The sequence below is a fragment of the Carcharodon carcharias genome, chromosome 18, assembly GCF_017639515.1.
Source record: "Carcharodon carcharias isolate sCarCar2 chromosome 18, sCarCar2.pri, whole genome shotgun sequence".
In the NCBI taxonomy this organism is placed as follows: Eukaryota; Metazoa; Chordata; class Chondrichthyes; order Lamniformes; family Lamnidae; genus Carcharodon; species Carcharodon carcharias.
The window spans coordinates 39,414,542-39,435,788 of NC_054484.1; the positions used below are offsets into that span (position 1 = coordinate 39,414,542).

General features: G+C 39.4%; 1 protein-coding gene across 5 annotated transcripts in view; it reads right to left on the reverse strand.

Annotated features, from left to right (window-relative positions):
• Window positions 1-663: 663 nt before the first annotated feature.
• Window positions 664-21,247, reverse strand: part of cip2a (cellular inhibitor of PP2A) — a 70,262-nt gene continuing 49,678 nt past the window's right edge. For 4 of the 5 annotated variants that reach the window (XM_041211983.1, XM_041211984.1, XM_041211981.1 and 1 more), the window contains exons 15-22: window positions 20,053-20,233; window positions 16,268-16,342; window positions 12,542-12,652; window positions 9,030-9,226; window positions 8,465-8,578; window positions 8,223-8,305; window positions 7,078-7,217; window positions 664-1,817 (exon numbers count right to left, since the gene is read on the reverse strand). In XM_041211983.1, coding sequence (XP_041067917.1) covers window positions 1,647-1,817; window positions 7,078-7,217; window positions 8,223-8,305; window positions 8,465-8,578; window positions 9,030-9,226; window positions 12,542-12,652; window positions 16,268-16,342; window positions 20,053-20,233 — 1,072 coding nt within the window. In that variant the 3' untranslated portion in view covers window positions 664-1,646. Of the gene's footprint in view, window positions 1,818-7,077; window positions 7,218-8,222; window positions 8,306-8,464; window positions 8,612-9,029; window positions 9,227-12,541; window positions 12,653-16,267; window positions 16,343-20,052; window positions 20,234-21,247 lie in introns of those variants that run through there. The other variant, XM_041211985.1, reaches the window with a different exon arrangement.

Here is a 21,247-nt window from a genome sequence, read left to right on the forward strand (position 1 = left end):
TTTCACTCATTCAATGTGCAACTGATGTCCAACCATAAAAAAAGATAGTTCTGCAATGTTGTGCAGAGTGCAGTAACCAGGGCCATTCTAGCAATCCTTACTGGCGCTTATTGAAGGGTGGCTCTAGACCTGTCTAGGCACTTGAAGTACATCTTTAACTTGCTAATGACTTGTTTGACCACTGACCTGGTGGTCATATACCATTCATTGTAGCACTGATGTGCTTCATTGTCTGAGTTTCTGCAAATAATATTAGCCGAGGTTTCAATGGTTATGCTTTGTCTCATAGAAGTCACCCCTTAAGTGTGCTTGTAAGTCTGAAGATGTCAGGGAGCTGGGACTGGCACAGGATGAAACCATCATGCATAGTTATGAGTAACTATAATGACATAACGTTCAGCCAATGGAATGAGTTTCAGAGTTTCATGAAATTTCGTTGGGGTGACAGAGTGGGCATGATGTATGAACAGATGGGATGTGAGGAAGTACATAGCCAGAGAATGGATGGGTATGAAAGGTGAGAAGGGCTTGAACAATACATTTGCAGCTTTGAGATTTGCGAACATTTCCCTGAAAGCTTAAACACCAGCCTTCTGAGAAGAAAACAAAGTTTGAGCATATATGTGTGGTATGAATCATAGTTTGCAATCAACTTTAAGCATATTTTTAATTTGAAAAGGTTTATTTTCTCAAGGGGGAAAGGAAGAAAAGTAAAAGTGTAATACATTTGTGTGGCCGTACACAACGAATTGAAAATGAGACAGCATCTCTAGAGATGACACCATAGATTAAAACACTATCAAAATTCATTACAAAGGTGAACAGGAAGCAAACACAAGCGACAGGAATGTACAAGGCAAATTATTGCTATATATTTGTGGTAAGATAATGTTGGTTACTTTGAACCCAAAATCTGCAAGTTGTTTTTTTTTAATTTTAGAGCAGTGCTTTCCCAGTTTGGTGAGGGACATTCATAAAAACATTGAAAAGCATATAAAATTTTCATACATTTACATTACGCATAAGCTGATCAATAACATGATTAAGTTATTTTTTATGATTAAGATAAAATGGATTGCTGCTAGAATAATTATAGCTGTGATGCATTTGGCATCGGAATCCAGGACAGTAGTATGAAGACAGAATTGCATCTATTAATATAATTTTGAAAATTCAAGTTTTGCATTTTTCTCACTGGGACACAGCTATCATCCAATGTCAAAGTAATAACTACTCAAAAGATACAGTACTAACCCAAACAGTACATGTCTTGACCTGAACTCTCTATACAATTAGTCAGTTTACGGCCAAAGGGTGTAATATGCTACATGTTGAGTCTGATAATGCAGTCAGAAATAGTTTTGAATTATTACACTAAATTTAAAGACCGCAATACCATTAAGTTCTTGCCAGTGAATGTGCTCAAAACAGTTCAATTCAGCAATGTCAAACTTTGGCAATGTCAAACACTCACTTCTGAAGCAAATTTTTAAAAATATTATTGATATTTAATGGTTACAAATTCTTATTTAAAAGTAATTTGTAGTTTTAATCCCATAGGGGAGATATATAATGCATCAGATGCAAGGACTATAAACAAACAAAGTCAATCCCCATTTCTCTCAACAAAATCCCAAGAAACAAGGTTACAGACTGAGATTTACTGTATTTGATTGTAGTTTGCTACTACTCAAGCTGTGAATCATTGCTATCATCTGAGAGTGTTTGTTGAGTTCATCCTGTTGGGCTTGGACAAGGGCTTCTTTTTGTTGCAATCGTGCTTCTACCTGGGACTTTTGCATTTCTATAGATGACAACTGCAGGGCAAGACACAAAATGAACATCCATATTAGGCAGGACTGTGGAACAACAAATTTATTTATGTAAAACAAAACTAATTTCTAAATATCTGTTCCTGAACATAAATACTTTCTTTATTCAGGAAGCAAATAACCAAAAATGATACAGAATGGTTTCAAGTGCAAAGGTCTGAGATGCAGAGGGATCTGGGTGTCCTAGTGCATGAATTGTAAAAGGTTAGTATGCAGGTAATAGAGAGGAATATGCAAGGAGATGCAATATTAGAGAGGAATACCAGAGTGCACAAAATACTGGGAGGAACAGATAGCACTGGTATAGAGAATAGTAAGTTAATAATAGGTGAAGTCAGGATAACGTAGAAAGTTACAGTCTAAATCAGGGATACTATGTACGTTTGTGAATGCACGGAAAATAGTAAATAAGATTGGGGAATTATAGGTGCAGATTGCTATGCGGAAATATGATGCTAACGAACAAAAAAAGAGTGCCATTACATTGCTCGGTGTAGTCTTTAGACTGCCAACGAGTGAGAAGGATGTAGAAGAACAAATCAACAGGGAAATTGCAGAGAGATGCAAGCATTATAGAGTAGTTATAATGGAGGATTTCAATTACTCCGATGTAGACTGGGACAGTGGTAGTGTAAAGGGTGGAGAGGGGCAAAAGTTCCTAACTTGTGTTCTGGAAAATTTTCTACAGCAGCATGTGTTCAATCCAACAAGAAAAGACACACTATTGGACCTGGTTCTTGGAAATGAGGTGGGCCAAGTAGATCAAGTGGGGGAACATTTAGGATCAGTGATCATTGTAATGAACGTTTTCAGATGATGGAAAAAGACGCTAGGCAATCCAGAGTAAGAATAGTTAACTGGACGAGATCCGACTTTGATGGGAAAGAATGGAACTGGGCCAGATAGACTGGAATGAAAGATTGGCAGGAAAAACTGTAGCTGAACAATGGGCTACCTTCAAAACAGAATTGGTTCAGGCAGTCTAGGTATATTCCATCGAAATGGAAGGATGGGGCAAACAAATCCAGAGCTCCCTGGAAGAAAAAGGAGATAGAAATTAAGAAGAAAAAGTGTGCTTATGACAGATAGAAAAAACAATTGAGAACCCAGAAGAATAAAGAAGGTTCAGAGGCGAAGTGAAAAAGCATAGAGAAGTGAGGAGGGATTGTAAGAAAAAAACTGGCAGCCAACATGAAGGGGAATCTCAAAGTCTTCTATAAGCATATAAATAGTTAAAGGGCAGTAAAAGGAGGACTAGGGCCGATTAGGGACCTAAAGGGGAATTTACACATGGTTGAGGTATTAAATGAATACTTTGCATCCTTCTTTACCAAGGAAGTAGATGCTACCTCAGCCATGGTGACAGACAAGGAAACTCTGTCACCAGAAGGGTTCAAAATTGATAAGGAGGAAGTGTTGAATAGGCAGTCAGTACTTAAAAGTTGACAAGGCGCTGGGACCGGATGAGATGCATCCAAGGATATTGAAGGAAGAGAGAGCAGAAATTGCAGGGGCACAGGCTACAATTTTTCAGTCTTCCCTAGGTTCAGGGGAGGTGCCAAGCTACTGTAGAATTGCAAACATTACAACCTTGTCAACAAAGTTTGAAGGATAAACCCAGCAATTACAGATCAGTCAGTTTAATTTCAGTGAAACAATTCACATGGAAAAATATGGGTTGATAGGAAAGTGCCGGCATGGATTTCTAAAGGGGAAATAGTGTTTAACTGACTAGCTGGAGTTTATGAAGAGGTAACAGAAAAGGTCAATGAGGGTAATGCTGTGGATGTGGTGTACATAGACTTTCAAAAGGCATTTGCTTCAATGCCACACAACAGGCTTGTGAGGAAAGTTATTGCTCAGAGAATAAAAGGGACAGTAGCAACATGGATAGAAAATTGGTTAAAAAATAGGAAGCAGAGTGTAATGGTCAATGGATTTTTTCTGGGCTGGAGGAAGGTTTGCAGGGGCCCCAGGGGTCAGTATTGGGACCCTTGTCTTTCCTGATATATATTTATGATCTAGATCTTGGTGTGCAGGGGACAATTTCAAAGTTTGCGGATGATACGAAGCTTGGGAATGTTGTAAACTGTGAGGACGACAGTGTAGAACTTCAAGATGACATAGTCAAGTTGGTAGAGTGGGCAGCTAGGTGGCAGATGAAGTTCATTGCAGAGAAGTGTGAGGTGGTGCATTTTGGAAGGAAGAACATGGACAGACGATATAAAATAAGGGGTGAAATGTTGAAGGAGATGCAGGAACAGAAAGACCTCAGTGTGTGTGTGCATAGATCATTGAAGGTGGCAGGACAGGTAGAGACAGCAAATAATAAAGCATATAGTATCCTGGGTTTTATTAATAGGGACATAGAGTACAAGAGCAAGGAGGTTATGCTGAATTTATATAAGACACTTGTTAGACCTCAGCTGGAGTACTGTGTACAGCTCCACATTATAGGAAGGGTGTGGACACATTGGAGAGTGTGCAGAAGAGGTTTACAAGAATGGATCCAGGGATGAGGAACTTCAGTTACGAAGATAGATTGGAGAGGTTGGGACTGTTCTCCTTGGAGAGAAGGCAGCTAAGAGGAGATTTGATAGAGATGTTCAAAATCACAAGAGCACTGCACAGAGTAGATAAGGAGAAGCTGTTCCCACACGTAAAAGGATCAAAAACGAGAGGGCACAGATTTAAAGTGATTTGCAAAAGAAGCAAATGTGAGTGGTTCAGGTCTGGAATACACTGTTTGCAAGTGTGGTGCAGGCAGGTTCAATCAAAGCATTCAAGAGGGCATTAGATGATTATGTGAATAGAAACAATGGCAGGGGTACAAGGAAAAGACAGGGCAAGGGCACTAGGTCATAATGCTCATTTGGAGAGCAGGTGCACACATGATAGGCCAAATGGCCCCCTTCAGTTTCGTTAAAATTCTGTGAGGTACAGCAAGTAATTAGGAAATCTAATAGAATGTTATTGTTATTATAAGGGGAATTGAATATAAAAGTAGAGAGGTTATGCTTCAGTTATACAGGACAATGGTGAGACCACATCTGGATTACTATGTGCGATATTAATCTACTTATTTAAGGAAGGATGTAAATGTATTAGAGGCGGTTCAGAGAAGGTTTACTAGACTAATACCTGGAATTGAAGGGTTGCCTTATGAGGAAAAGTGGAACAGACTCGGCGTGTATTTGCTAGAGTTAAGAAGAGTGACTTGATTGAAACATAGAAGATCCTAAGGGGTCTTCACAAGTTGGATGTGGAAAGGATGTTTCCTCTTGTGGGAGAATCTAGAACTAGGGGTCATTGTTTAAAAGGAAAGGGTCACCCATTTAAGACAAAGATTAGGAGAATTTTGTTTCACTTGGAGGGTAGAGTGTCTTTGGAACACTCTTCCCTCAAAAGGCAGTAGAAGCAGCATCTCTGAATATTTTTAAGGCAAAGGTAGGTAGATTCTTGATAAGCAAGGGCGTGAAAGGTTATCACAGGTAGGTGGGAATATGGAGTTGAGGTTACAATCACATCAGCCATGATCTTATTGAATGGCAGGGCAGGCTCAAGGGGCCAAATGGCCTACTCCTGCTCATAATTTGTATGTTTGTTTCTGCATTGGGCACAAATCGGCATCGCAAGTCATGTTAGTTTTCTGAAGCAATTTTCTTTTACTCAATTTTCCATTCAAGTTCATCTGCATATCGCCAAACATAAAATCTACCATGAACCAGCACAACTAGGCAGCATTTCAGAGCTTTGTTTTGTATTAAATATATCAAGGAGTATTTTAAGTGGTAAGCTGATGCAATTTTACTAATAGAACTGAAAATGGGTTTATCAAATGGGTCTATTCCAACAGCTGAGTAATTTTATTTTAAATGCTGGAGAATGACTACAAAAAAAAAGTGAACAATTTACTAGTTTCATTGGTGTACCCTGGTCTGTTTTTTAGCAAATACTTTTTTTAATATTTGAAAGTTACTAGTGGTTTTAGCCCTGAAAATAGAACTTCAATTTTTAGAGCCTGCTCGAAGGCTCACAAGAGAAGCAATTTAGCAGAAACTTGCAATGGTGATCAATTTTATCTGCTTGTGAGCAAAAGATCTTGGAAACTCAATCCGCGTTGGAAGTTAAGTGCGTTTGAAATTCATTGGTCTTTTACACCAGTTTGATCAATTTTGGACAAACCGCACTGGAAAAAACAAACAGTACAACCTAACAGAGCCTCCAGGCCAATATATTTTTCAAATTACAGCCCAAATTAGTCATGAGTTCCAGAACATCACAACAAATTGAAACAGAATGAAATATTACAACTAAAATTTCACAAGTAATTGAATAAAGTACATTCAATGGGGCACTCCAGAGTGATATACAAAATATGAAAAATGTATTTCTTTTTAAAGCTCAAACAGTAATGAAGTGAAATTACAATATCAGCCAAATCAATTAATTCATAAGTAAAATATGGGAATGATTAGTTCATTTTCTCTATTCAAAAAGCAAGAGAAAATTGTGAAGAAAGAAAATTACTATTCACATCAACAAAAAATAGTAACACGTCAACATTAGTGCAATTATTTTCCAGTATAATTGCAGCAAACACCAAATATATACTGTTGGTTAAGTTTACTTATTTCTCCTTACAAGTAGAAAAGTGGACCATATGTTATAAATTTCATTAACGGGCACTTTGGACACAGTCAATATAAATGACTATCGCTCCTTATACTTTGGATTAATCCCAAACTCAGAACAGCCATGAAGAATGAATTTCTCAATTTCCCCCATCACCCATTATTAAGGCTGTTAAGTGTGGGCGCCAATTTATGTAGAATTATGACAGGTGCTCCAACTTGGAAAGGAATTCTATCCAAAACAACTGAAAAAGGACTATCAAATTATCCTGTGCTGGGTTCAAAACAGTATATCCAAATCGAGAGGGAAAAGGTAGCTTTGGAACCCACTATTCTAAGCAGCCATTTTAGTTCCCCAATTAAATTTCTGTTATAAAATATTGAATTTGCCTTAGATTTTCTCTCAGGTTAGTCAGAGACACTAATTTCTCCTGTAATTGGACCTGCAATCCTTGCAATCAGAAGTTTATTCTCACTATTCAAAGGCTTGTCATATTATAGTATAACTCAGGGAGAGAGCAGCAATACAAACTGGATATTGTGATCCTCACATGTGCTTCTACAATCTTCTGAAAGGCAGACAGATTAATAATTCTAAATACATCATTTACCTTAATACTGAGCTCTTTCCTGGCTAACTCAGTTTTGCTAAGCTCCTTTCGGAGGGCATCAATAGCTTCTTCCATCTCCTCTTTCTCCTTCTCCATTGTTTTTGTTTTTTCTTGCTGTGCTTGGAGCTTTTGTTCCAAGCCTGTCAATCATTACAAAAAAAATAAGGTTAGTGGTTGAAGACTAACATGCAGAATGCAGACTTATCAACACTAATACAATCACACAGGTTTTTTTGTGTTGGGTGCCTTTCTGCCACTCTGTCCTGTTTTCTGCTGATTATGTAATATTTTCAACTCTTGCAAGGTGCCTACTAACCTGGTACTTGATTTTCCAGCCCATCAGGATTCAAGCTGAAGAAATAACTAAAATTGTAACCTTTCATTTAAACTGTGGAATTCACACCTGCAAGTGCTGCAGTTCTTTACTGTTCTTTTTCTGAAGTTGTGCCCTCCTGTTAGACGGCTCCTTACTTCAATTTCAGTCACCAATATTAATCAAGCCCCTGGCCCATTCAGTCTGTTCCCTTGACAATTTCTCAAATTATTCACCTCAAGCTGCTTTCAGATGACAATCAGAATAACTTAACAGTTGGCACTGAATTATGCAGCTTCAGTATATGTACAGCTGTTCAGATTTACACAACATGTCAATCTGCTACATTGGGTACACTGGCAGTCCTCATGAACCTCAAAAATGGAAGATCAGTTGCAGAGATATGACCTAATAGGAATTTTTCTGCAGTCCTGTCCTTTTGTATTAGTGCTTGACATGAGCAAGGAATAAATGTAGAACAGGGTAAGGGACCTGAGACTTACAATCTTGGGTCACCTACTTAAAGTTTTGAAGCACGGTAAATCCACATCAGAAAGAAGCACAATTCAAATAAATTAAATGGTCTTAAGATAACAGGAAGTTTTATTACTAATTTTTTCCTACTATTCTATCTTCTTTTAAGTTCCCAGTAGCATCACACCCACACATTTCCAATGTCAGTTTTTCCCGATGAGCTTAGCCATTTGTAGGACAGAAAACTATACAAAAGAAAGGTATAATGTCACTCCATGGCACACTTAACTGTTCTGTTTGAAAAGTAAATACATCTTGAAGCAAATGGACATAGATGAGTGACAAACCAAAGACATACCCAATAATTTATTGTCCTTTTCCTGTAACTGAATGCACAAATCATTTTTCTGCGCTTCCATCTCTGCCAACTGAGCAAGGCATCTAAGATTCAAAAAGAAAGCAAAGACAAGATATTTTACTGTTTCTTTAAAAAAAATTCCACTTGACAAACATATGACTTCAAGCCATCCTGACTGGCTTAGAGTCTATAAATATTACATATAATCACAGATAATCTAATCTAATAGGAGATGGACTTACCTATCATTCTGTTGTTTAAGGGAGTCAATTTGCTTTTTGAACAATTCACTTTGTTTGCTTAAGGAATTGTGTTCAATCTGAAGTTCTTCAAGTTGCCTTTCGACTGTCTCAAGGCTAAAAAGATTGTGTCAATATGCAAATCTGAAACTGGATTTATGGATTACACTTTCAAGAAGTTATACAGTGAAAAATACAATTTATGTAACCTATAAAAAAAAGTTCCGCAAGTATAATTATACTCCTGCGGATTGTCATACATCGCGGTTCATTCAGCCCACTCCCATAAAGTTACATTTTCTCCTCTCCTACAATCTCCTCAGTGTCTCAAGTTCTTTTCCCTTGTGTACTACCCCACGCATCCATTAATGCCATTTTGAAATTCTTATAGGCAAATACGGGGCCTTCCACATGATGGCACAAAACTGGTAGAACTATTGCTCTATGTCATACACAAAGTCAATTCTTTAGCTGTTGTACATGAATCCTGATGCCACTGTAGTCCATTTTTTGAAATAACAAGAAGGAAAACTGCACCAAAAAATGAGCAGATATCACTCAACCTTACTTTTGAGCAAGACTTTTTGAAGTAACTTTTAAAGATTCATGTTCTTCAGAAATGGCCTGTAATTTACAATTGTGTTGATAAAGCTCCTCAATATCAGCCTTGGCACGGTCAGATTCCAACAGTTGTGTCTTCAGCACTCCATCAAGTTCTTCGTTTTTTCTCTCTGCATCCATTAAAAGTGAAGCTAACTGTCGTGCCTACAACTCAAAATATGCCAAATGATTTATAAAATGGAACAATTCAGAATGAATGTAGAGAAGGTAATACCACACAAATTAGAAAACAACTAGAAAATCCAATACTTGAGACATTAAATATTGTTGGAGTATACACACCTGATTTGCACTAACCACTAGACATCACTGGTGCAATAAGTGCAGAGTGACAAGTGATATTAGACAGGCAATCTAACACTGCTGCTATAGCGGTCCTGGTGTCTATGGTGGTAGCAGGGTTCACTATCAATGTATGTGAAAGTTGGCGCCATGTTTGGAGACGATATTTCTGAGGAACAGCATACAGGGGCTATTTTAATCTATTCTGGAAAATACTCAACAACAAGTACATAAAATGCTGGAAAAACTCAGGTCTAACTGAATCTGTGGTGAGAAAAACAGAGTTAACATTCCGAGTCCATAAGACTCTTCTTCAGAGCTAAAGAGAAGCAAAAATGTGATGCAATTTATACTGTTTAAGTGGGGTGGAGCAGGTGAAGCTGGATAGAAGGCCAGTGATAGGTGAGGGCAAAGGAGAGATTGACAAAGATGTCATGAACAAGAGGACAGGGTGGGTGGAGCAGGTGAAGCTGGATAGAAGGCTGGTAATAGGTAGGGGCAAAGGAGAGATTGACAAAGATGTCATGAACAAAAAGGACAAAGTGGGTGTTAATGGTACTGGTAAGGGCTAAATGAGGTGCTGATAGTGGCATTAAGGTAAGAAAGCAGAATGTGATAACAGCAGGGACAAGGGTAAGCACCCTGAAAAGAACAAGTAACAGATGGCCCTTGTGGAGTGGAGTGGTGGTGGGGATAAAAGATCGAAAATAGGATAAAAGGTGGGGATAAAACATTGTAGAAATGAATAAAAATGAAAATAAAAAAATTAAAAAGTGGATAAAAATAAAAATAAAAATTAAGGGGGGTAAAGAAGGGGGTGGGGATAGAGGAGAGAGCTCATGGTCTGAAGTTGTTGAACTCAAGTATTAAGTCCGGAAGGCTGTAAAATGCCTAATCAGAAGATGAGGTGCTGTTCCTCCAGTGTGTTGAAATGGCAAGTGAGGTCCAGACCTACTTGTTGCTTGCCATTTCATCAGGAGACGAATCTCTCACATCAACTGTTGTTCACTGTTCTTCCTAGTTATTAACCTTATCAATTCAAACATGTGCATTTTAATTGGTCAATTGGTCTGGAGTTTTGAGTTGAGCCAGTTTTAATTGGAACCATATTAGGATTTGTAACCTTTGGTGAGATAGAAAAGCATACTAGAATGCCAACTGAATATTTTCCAGAAAGATAAAAGGAAAATGCTGCGGATGCTGGAAATCTGAAACAAAAACAGAAAATGCTGGAAAAACTCAACAGGTCTAACAGCATCTGCAGAGAGAAAAACAGAGTTAACGTTTTGTGTCTGTATGACTCTTCTTCAAAGTTAAACCAAAGTAAAAATGTGATGCAATTTATACTGTTTAAGGGTGTTGGAACAGGTGAAGCTGGATAGAAGGCCAGCAATAGGTGGGGGCAAAGGACAAAATTCCCTGGCCCTAACCGCCTCCTTTCCAATCCCTCTATACTTCCATCCCCCATCAGGATGGTCTGAGGGCTCTCTGCTTCTTCCTTGAACAGAGGCCCGAACAACCCCTATCCCACCACCACTCTCCTCCGTCTGGCTGAACTTGTGTTCTCACTGAACAATTTCTCCTTAAACTTGACTCACTTCCTCCAAATAAAAAGGTATGGCTGGGGCACATGGGCCCCAGTTATGCCTGTCTCTTTATGAGTTATGTGGAACATTCCTTGCTCCAGTCCTACTCAGGCCCCCTCCCACAACTCTTTTTTTGGTTCATCGATGATTGTTTCGGTGCTGCTTCATGCTCTCATCTGGACCTGGAAAAATTTTATCAATTTTGCTTCCAATTGCCACCCCTCTATCATCTTCACATGGTGCATCTCCGACACTTCCCTTCCCTTCCTTGACCTCTGTCTCAATTTCTGGTGATAGACTGTCCACCAATATTCACTACAATCCCACCGACACCCACAGCTACCTCGACTACAGCTCCTCACACCCTGCTTCCTGTAAGGACTGCATCCCATTCTTTCAGTTCCTTCACCTCCGTTGCATCTGTTCCGATGATGCCACTTTCCAAACTGGCACTTCTGACATGTCTTCCTTCTTCTTTAACTGAGGGTTCCCACCCACTGTTGTTGACAGGGCCCTCAACCACGTCTGACCCATCTCCCATGCCTCTGCCCTCACACCTTCCTCTCCCTCCCAGAACAATGATAAGGACCCCTTGTCCTCACTTTTCACCTCACCAGCCTCCACATTCAAAGGATCGTCCTCCACCAACTCCAGCATGATGTCACCACCAAACACATCTTCCCCTCACCTTCCCTGTCGGCATTCCGTAGGGATCGTTCTCTCCGGGGCACCCTGGTCCACTCTTCCATCACCCCAGCACCTCATCCTCCTCCCAGGGCAACTTCCCATGCAGTTGCAGAAGGTATAACACCTGCCCCTTTACCCTCCTCACTGCCCAAGGGTCCAAACATTCCTTTCAGGTGAATCAGCACTTCACTTGCACCTCCTTCAATTTGATCTACTGCATTCGCTGCTCCCAATGCGGCCTCCTCTACATTGGAGACCCCAAAACCCCAGAACAATTGGCCAATTAAGATGCACGTGTTTGAATTGGTTCGGTTAATAACTAGGAAGAACAGTGAACAACAGTTGATGAGATTCCCCTGATGAGAATTTCAAAATTAGCAAAATGAAAAGGAACTATATGATTTACTGTAGTTTCTAACATTCTTACAGCCATAATGACTGGATAACTCAGAAGCAGTGCAATTTTCACCAAGTTATTGACAAACAGCATGCAATTTTGTTCAATCACAAAGTACTTGAAAATATTTAACCATAATTCATTACTGTCCTTCATTTCCATAGAATAAAAGAATCGCAGCTGCAAAATAGATTTCCAGTCTACTGACACTTTGCATTTGATAACAGCTTTTTTACATTATATATAATAGAAATTAGTATGATAAAAAAGTCCAACTGTACCTTACTCTGCCACATTTTGAAGATCCGCATAACCAGAATTTTACAGCCTAGAGTGTTGGTCTACCCTTGACAATACTACGTTGTACTAAAAAAAATTGCATTCTGATAAATTGAATTAACTAATTTATATAATGCAGCAAATAAAAAGATTAGTTGACTTAAAAGACTGAATTAAGAGAAGGCAGTAACTTTTAAAATGATCTATCTCATGGTATATTCAAAATACCTCTGCTTCTGCATGGGCTCTCTGACAACGGTACTGGGCAATCAAACGATCAGCCTGTGCTAGGGCCAGTGCCTTGGCTTCCAATAGGTCCTGTAAACGGTTTTCTTTAGACTAAACAAAAGAGTTAAACTTCAATTATATTCATGCTAAAGATTATGTTAATATTGAAATATTTCAAGAAGAGAGTCTGTGGTATTGTAAAATGGAGAAATCCAATGAAGTAAGGAAGGTTAAAGCCCCACTCTGTTCATGTGCCATTGTATCAATGAGTGGAGGCATGCAAAGGAATAAACGAGGGAGTGTCACCTCTACATGAACCTTGACAATTCCTAGCAATGTGACAGATACAGGAGACATAAATGGCCTTGGATGCATCGCACTGACATACGTGCAGAAGCATGAGACCAAGCAAAAGAAAGGGATTGCAGAAAAAAGGGAGAGCAACCTTATCTAAAACTAACCCAAGTTAAAAATGTTTGCTACACCACGTAAAACATCAAAAAGAAAAGATATTTCCTCATCTACTTCATATCTCTCAGCTGTCATAGTCTCAACCAAGGAAGCTTAAAAGGAAAATGAATAAATTTAAAGTATTTGCACCCACAACACAAAAAATAGAATTGTATATGTAATAGTGGAAGGGCAAAACCCCCAAAACGTTAGGTTTGTGTGAAGAAATCCTGTCTGCATGAGGCCATAACTTCCGAGCTCCAGGATGTCATATTAGGGAGGTACCCAAAGATGCGCTGGGGAATTCCCTTTGGAAGTTCCCAAGTAAGGTTTGTAAGGCAAAATGCTAATTAAAAATCAAACTTCGGATGGTTCCGACTGGGTTACATCAGTATGAGAATGGATGTTTTTTAAAAAAAAGTATTTTGGGGAATATTATGATATTCTGTAAAAAAGGCTGGATCTCAGTGTACGATTTAATTAAGCTGGGCAAGGGATTGATAGGAGTCAGGATGTCTGTGTTTGGAAACATGAAAAGGTTAAAAGTGTTAGGTTTGAGGTACAAGTAAATAGGTTAGGTCTAGCATCTGCATTTTTAGATAAGTTGAGAGGTTGTTTGAATTTTAAGGGGAATCAGAGATGACAAAGAACTCTCTTCACATGCAGCATAAATTGTTTTCCCCCTATATTGGTATTCTTGCAAAGCATCCTGATGACTGCAAGATGAAAAGCTTAGACGTCTGATTTTTCAGCAACACTCAAATTCCGTACTAGCAAATGACAATTTTTATAATAAGGCAATTTCTTCCCCCTCATCTTCCTTCTCTCCTCCCAAGTCAATCTGCATTGCTATCTTATTTTCTGATTAATGAAGATCAATATGCCATTAATTCCAATTAAGTTGCTAACTTTATAATCTTTCAACTTTTTTTTTGCGCACAATCCTTCTTCATTGCCCGTCTTTTCTGAAACTGGCAGCAATTGAAATTTTTACTTTGCATCTCTGGAACCGTTTTGTAGAAACCCTTCCCTTGAGCTTAAACGGTTGACAGCAGAGGGGTGGTTGATGAACGTAAAAAAGATACTGTCCTTACCACTGACATTGTCCATTTTTGCCAGACAGGTGTTCATATGCAGAATAAACTTTCACCAAAAATAATTAATGTTACATTAACTACGTTTAAAAACGTCACCAGAAAATGCACCATTGCTACAATTGTAAGAGTAGAACCAGCAGGCCAATAGCAAACTAAAAATTGTTGCTGAAACCTGTGTTAAAGTTACACAAATGATGTTTACAAAATGTCTTTGAATATACTAACATGCACGAATAGATCTGATCATGATTAATGTCAGGAGTTAACTGTCCTAGTGTTGCCTGCCACCTTCAGGACTTCTGTCATAGGTTACATTGGCTACCATATTTGTGGTCAATCTGCCGTCATACAAACTCGCTCACTCTAAGCGATGGGAACTGTACTTAAAATGATTAAGAGACATAGAATGGATAGGGAAACTATTTCACCTGGTGGAGGGGGGGGAGACAGACGGACACCCACAAGAGAGCCTAATCTGAAAGTTAAAGCTAGGCCATTTAGGACTGAAATCTGGGTGCATTGTTTCACACGAAGGTTTGTGGAAATATTTCTTTCCCCCATCTCAAAAGGCTGTGGTTACTAGGTAACTGAAATTTGAAATTGAGGTTGATAGAGCATTGTTGGATACTCACCAAGCCTCCTTAAACATCACCTTCCAAACCCATGACCACTATCATCTAAAAGGACAAAGGCAGCAGACAAATGGGAACACCACCACCCGGAAGTTCCCCTCCAAGCCACTCACCATCCTTGACTTGGAAATATATTGCCGTTCCTTTACTGTCGCTAGGTCAAAATCCTGGAACTCCCTTCCTAACAGCACTGAGTGTATCTATACCACATGGACTGCAGCAGTTCAAGAAGGCAGCTCACCACCACTACCACCTTCTCAAGGGCAATTAGGGATGGGCAATAAATGCTGGTCTAGCCAGCGACACCCACACCCCATGAATGAATAAAAACAAGGTATTAAAAGGATATGGAACATAGGCAGGTAAAGGGGAGTTCAGGTACATATCAGCCAGTGTCTAATTGAATGGCAGAACAATTTGAGAGGAAGAATGGCCTACTCTTGCTCCTATGTTCTTTCCAATTGCTTTCATGTCTATTCTGAAGCAGTTTTATACTCTAGTACATATTGCATTTGATTGTACATGTGAGTCATCCCTTTTAGCCTCTACAGAAAGATCTGGTTTGGTCTCCACTTTGTAGTTAGCCAGTATCACAATTAAACCATTTACTAGATTTTAGAAATTGCAGCAGTTTTAAATCTAGATAATAAAAAAGATCCTCTTTTCCCTCACTTTCTCAAAATAGTATAACTATAAAATATAATAGCATTACAGTCAACATTACATCTCTATCTTAGCATTACGCTCTGGAATTCCCTCTCTAAATCTCTCCACATATTTTTCTCCTCTTTTAAGACATTCCTTAAAGCTTATATCTTTGACCAAAGTTTTGATCCATGCCTATTTTCTGATGTGGCCCAGTGTCAAATTTTGGCTGCTAACACATCTGTGAAGTGCATTTCACTGTGTTCAAGGGGCTAAATGCAAATAAGCGTTCAAAAATCTATTGAGCTACACAAAAACATGTTTATAAGACACTAAGGAGCTAAGATTACAACTTCATACATTTTTTTCTACAGTTATAAAGCTCTTTACAACTTTATGTATATTGCTTTTCATACTGGTGAAGGAACACTAAACCAACAGACGTGACATAGATATGTGCAGTGGAGGTAGATTATTAAGCTGAATTCAAAACTGTTACACTACAATAAAGAATTTTACTTTAAACTTGAAGGGATTAGAAAATGTAGCTTATGCTATCCACTACTACTGTGCAACTGCTATAATCGGACTAACTGAAGAATAGCTCAACAATCCCACCACAATTCTGGACTTCCGTTGTCACAAAACATTCAGCAAAGATACTAATGCATTATCATATTATTCACACTCAGTTGCAAAAGAAACTGCACTGAAATCAACCGAGGGAAAATTTTTAAAATGTTCCCTGTATTTCTTTATTGTTTTCAACTTAAAGAGAGATTCATTAATGTAATAGCGTGATCACTATTCCTATAAAGTGTGGCACATGGAATTTTCGTTTTAACAATTTTCAATGTTGCCAGTTTAAAAAGATTATGCCATCAATTTCAACTGCTACTTACAGCAAGAGATGAAAGCTTCTGCTCATATACATCCATCACATCTGACAGCCTCACATCCTTGACTTGTTCCTTCAGCTATGAAAAGATATTAAATGTATTGTTAAGTAGCTAAATAAAAAAAGTCAATAAAGAATGCTCAGCAGAAAACTAAAAAATAAATATCTTTACAGGTATTTATTGCTTACATTAAACAGCTGACGATAAAAATATTTGTGGAATTCAAACATATGACCAAATGAGAGATTAAAGTTCAACACTTGTGCTTAGAGGCCAGCTTTCAATACGTACAATTTCAGGAAACTATTACAATTAAAAAAAGAACCTTCACTTTTTCCACACAATTCTGATAACTCAGTTTCTTAATGAGATTCGGTCACTGCAGCCCATTTTATATTGTTCCATTTTCCTCAATTAGATTATTACTATTGATTGAACATGGGGTTTGGTAGCATGGTGACTAGTAATCCACAGGTTCAGGGGAATGGTCCGGAGACACGAGTTCAGACCCACAATGTAGTTGACTATTAGCTAGCTTCTGAAATGGATTAGGATGCCACTCAGTTATATTTAACAAAATGGTTTACGACTACCACCTTGTCAAAGCCAATAAATGACAGTCTTGTCAGCAATACCCACATTCCATATGAATTTAAAATCCCCAACATCATCTGGAGACTTGTGCTAAAAGTTAGAAGAGCTGACTTACAAGCTAATGAATCAACAGCTGGATATAATCATACTCATACTCAGGTTCATATCTTTCAGCAACTCCAGTAACATCCCAGGTTCCTTTATTTCAATCTCTAGTGGCAGAATGGTATAGTCAGCGGGGACTGGCTGTGGAAGACTTCAACATTAACTCCAGAAGTAAAGTCTCATGGCATCAGATCAAACATGGGCAAGGAAACTTCCTGCTGATTATTGGCTATTACTTTCCCGCAACTATCAGTTGGAAGAAGCACCGGGATAGCAAGGGCACAGATTATATTTTGGGTGGTAGCATATTAGAACCATGACTGATCCAGCTATGTCGCTGCCAGATTGAGCCTGATGCAGGTGATGAGAGAACCAACATGAAAGAAAACCATACTTGAGCTTGTCCTCACTAATCTGTCGCAGATGCATTTGTCCACAACAGTATTGATAGGAGTAATCACTACAGAGGCCTTCTGGAGCCAAAGTCCCATCTTTACATTAAGGATTCTGCAGCACTACTAAATAGGAAAGATTTAGAAGATCAAAACTGGGTATCAATGTGCTGTGAGCCATTGGGATGGTCTGAGGGCTCTCTGCTTCTTCCTCGAACAAGAGGCCCGAACAATCCCCATCCACCACTACTCTCCTCCCTCTGGCTGAACTTGTGTTCTCACTGAACAATTTCTCTTTAAACTCCTCTCACTTCCTCCAAATAAAAGGTGTGGCTATGGGTACCTGCAGGGGCCCCAGTTGTGCCTGTCTCTTTATGGGGTAGGTGGGACATTCCTTGTTCCAGTCCTACTCCGGCCCCCTCCCACAACTCTTTCTCCGGTATATCAATGACTGCTTCGGTGCTGCTTCATGCTCTCGCCTGGACCTGGAAAAATTTTATCAATTTTGCTTCCAATTTCCACCCCTCCATCATTTTCACATGGTCCATCTCTAACACTTCCCTTCCCTTCCTTGACCTCTCTGTCTTAAATTCTGGTGATAGGCTGTCCACCAATATTCATTACAAGCCTCCTGACTCCCACAGCTACCTTGACTACAGCTCCTCACACCCTGCTTTCTATAAGGACTCCATCCCATTCTCTTAGTTCCTTCGCCTCCGTCGTATCTGTTCTGATGATGCCACTTTCCAAAACAGTTCCTCTGACATGTCTTCCTTCTTCCTTAACTGAGGTTTTCCACCCAGTGGTTGACAGGGCCCTCAACTGTGTCTGGCCCATCTCCCGCGCATCCGCCCTCACACCTTCCTCTCCATCCCAGAACCATGATAGGGTCCCCCTTGTCCTCACTTATCACCCCATCAGCCTCTGCATTCAAAGGATCATCCTCCACCATTTCCGCCAACTCCATCATGATGCCACCGTCAAACACATCCTCCCGTCAACCCCCCAGCAGCATTCCGCAGGGAACATTCCCTCTGGGACACCCTGGTCCACTCCTCCATCACCCCCTACACATCAACCCCCTCCCACAGCACCGTCCCATGCAAACGCAGAAGGTGCAACACCTGCCCCTTTACTTCCCCTCTCCTCACCATCCAAGGGCTCAAACACTCCTTTCAAGTGAAGCAGCATTTCACTTGCACTTCCCTCAATTTAGTCTACTGCATTCGCTGCTCCCAATGTGATTTCCTCTACATTGGAGAGACCAAACGCAGACTGGATGACCGCTTTGCGGAACACCTTCAGTCTGCCCGCAAGCATGACCCAGACCTCCCTGTCGCTTGCCATTTCAACACTCCACCCTGCTCTCATGCCCACATGTCCGTCCTTGGTCTGCTGCAATGTTCCAGTGAAGCTCAACACAAACTGGAGAAACAGCACCTCATCTTCTGACTAGGCACCTTATAGCTTCCGGACTGAATATTGAGTTCAACAACTTTAGATCATGAGCTCTCTCCTCCCTTTCCCCTTTCCGATCCCCCTTTTTTCCAATAATTTATATAGATTTTTCTTTTCCCACCTATTTCCATTATTTTTAAATGTATTTCCATCCATTGTTTTATCTCTACCTTTTAGCCTATTTCGATCCCTTCTCCCCGCCCCAGCTCCACTTGGGCTATCTGTACCTTGCTTGTCCTGCTTTCTACCCTTAATGTCACCTATTAGCACATTTCTTAGCTAATATCACCACCATCAACACCTCTTTGTCCTTTTGTCTATGACATCTTTTGGCAATCTCCACCTATCACCGGCTCTCTATCCAGCTCTACTTGTCCCACCCCTCCTTAAACCAACTTATATTTCACCTCTCTTCTATTTTTCCTTAGTTCTGTTGAAGAGTCATATGGACTCGAAATGTTAACTGCATTCCCCTCCGCAGATGCTTGTCAGACCTGCTGAGTTTTTCCAGGTATTTTTATTTTTGTTTTGGATTTCCAGCGTCCGCAGTTTTTTTCTTTGAAACATACACAATCATTTTCAATCATAAGAGGTGAATGGATAATCTATCTCTGCCTCCTCCTGAGGGCCCTCATTATCACAGTGTAATGGAATACTCTCCACTTGCCTGGATGTGCACAACTCCAACAAAATTCAAGAAGTTCCATTTGGACAAAGCAGCCTGCTTGCCTGGCACCCCCATCCACCAATTTGAATCTTCATTCCCTTCACCTCTGGTACAACATGGTTACAGTGTGCACCATTTACAAGATGCACTGCTGCACCTCACCAAGGTTTCTTCTTCCCAAATAAGCAACCTCTATCAACAAGAAGGATAAAGACAGCAGGAGCATGGGAACACCCGCACTTCCAAGTCAAACACCATCATGAGTTGGAAATATGTTAGCGGTCCTTTGCGATCGCTGCTTAAAAATTCTGAAACTCCTTCCCAAACAGCACTGTGGGAGTACCTTCTCAAGGGCAATTAGGGGTGGGTAATAAATGCTGGCCTCACCAGCGATGTCCATATCTCGTGACTGAATATTAAGATTAGATTAATGAAGTGCATCGTTGGTCCAATAGTTTTTCTAGTGCCTGCTGAAAAAGTGCCAGTAACAACTAGATGTGAGTACAGGATTAAATGCAAACTACAATGTATAAACAAATAACCAGTAAAGCCAATCAACATGCAGTACAAACCTCCATTCCTAATTGCAATTTATCAATCAACTCATGAATATTGGATCTGGCAGCATTGGTTGTACTTGAACATTTTGATGTTACAAAGCTTGCAGAATGCTGATGGACAGGAACTTTTTTCATTACATGGTCAGTGTTCTGCTGTTTGTATGCATTATTGGCAGCAATGTTTTCCCCAAGCCTGAAAGGAACAAAGCAACACAAGTGTAAAATTTTTCCTCACTCTTTCCTATATTCAGGGCAACATATACCCAGGCAGAATAATACATGAGAGAATTAACACTACAATTTTTGTTACAGAGCTGTGAAATGTATGATTTGCTACATAAAAGTTTCAAAACTCAATCTACAAAGAGTTTTAAATCCAGCCAAAACGTTGAAAAGAAAATATATTGGGAGAAATAAGTAATGCTGATGTAATTCATTCTGTAACAGTTTTTGTATTGTATTTTAAGAAGGATAATTTATCAATGGCACTTAAGCACCCCAACCCTAAAATCATTAATTCCAGCTAATTAAACCACTAAACCGTAATTATAGAAGCTCTTCCCATACCTCAATTTAGTGCAATAGGTGGCATTTTGGGTGATCTGTGAGAACTGTGGTGCACCTGGGGTTCAGAAATCAGAATAGATACTGTGGGATGCTGCAAGGACTCACACTAAATGCTATCAGATGTTGCAACTAAATTACATTTCTTGCGTGTAATTTGTGTCATAACAGATTAAGCAAAATTTCATCCCCATGTTTTGCTATGTAAAGGAATGCAGCTCTTACAAGTTGGCATACTCATTTGAAAGCAACAAGACATCAATACTGACAGCAAAAGTTACATTGTTAAAACATAAACCCTATAATTACAAAAATGCTGAAAATGCTTAGCATGTCAAGCAACTTCCGTGGAAAGGGTGTTAACATTTCAAGTCAATGACCATGCCAAATCAATGACCTCCATCTATCAAAAGGTCATCAACCTGCAAAAGCAACTCATTTTCTCTCCCCAAAGCTACCACCTGATCTGTTGATTATTTTCAGCATTATTTTTATTACAGATTTCCAGCTTCTGAAATATTTTGCTTTTGTGGTAGCCTAATAATTACTGTCGGTAATATCCAATAAATGTTTAACATGCTTGTATGCCATTCCTCTGTCCCATTATTTTAGCCGAGGTGTTTTCCTATACAATGTAATTAGT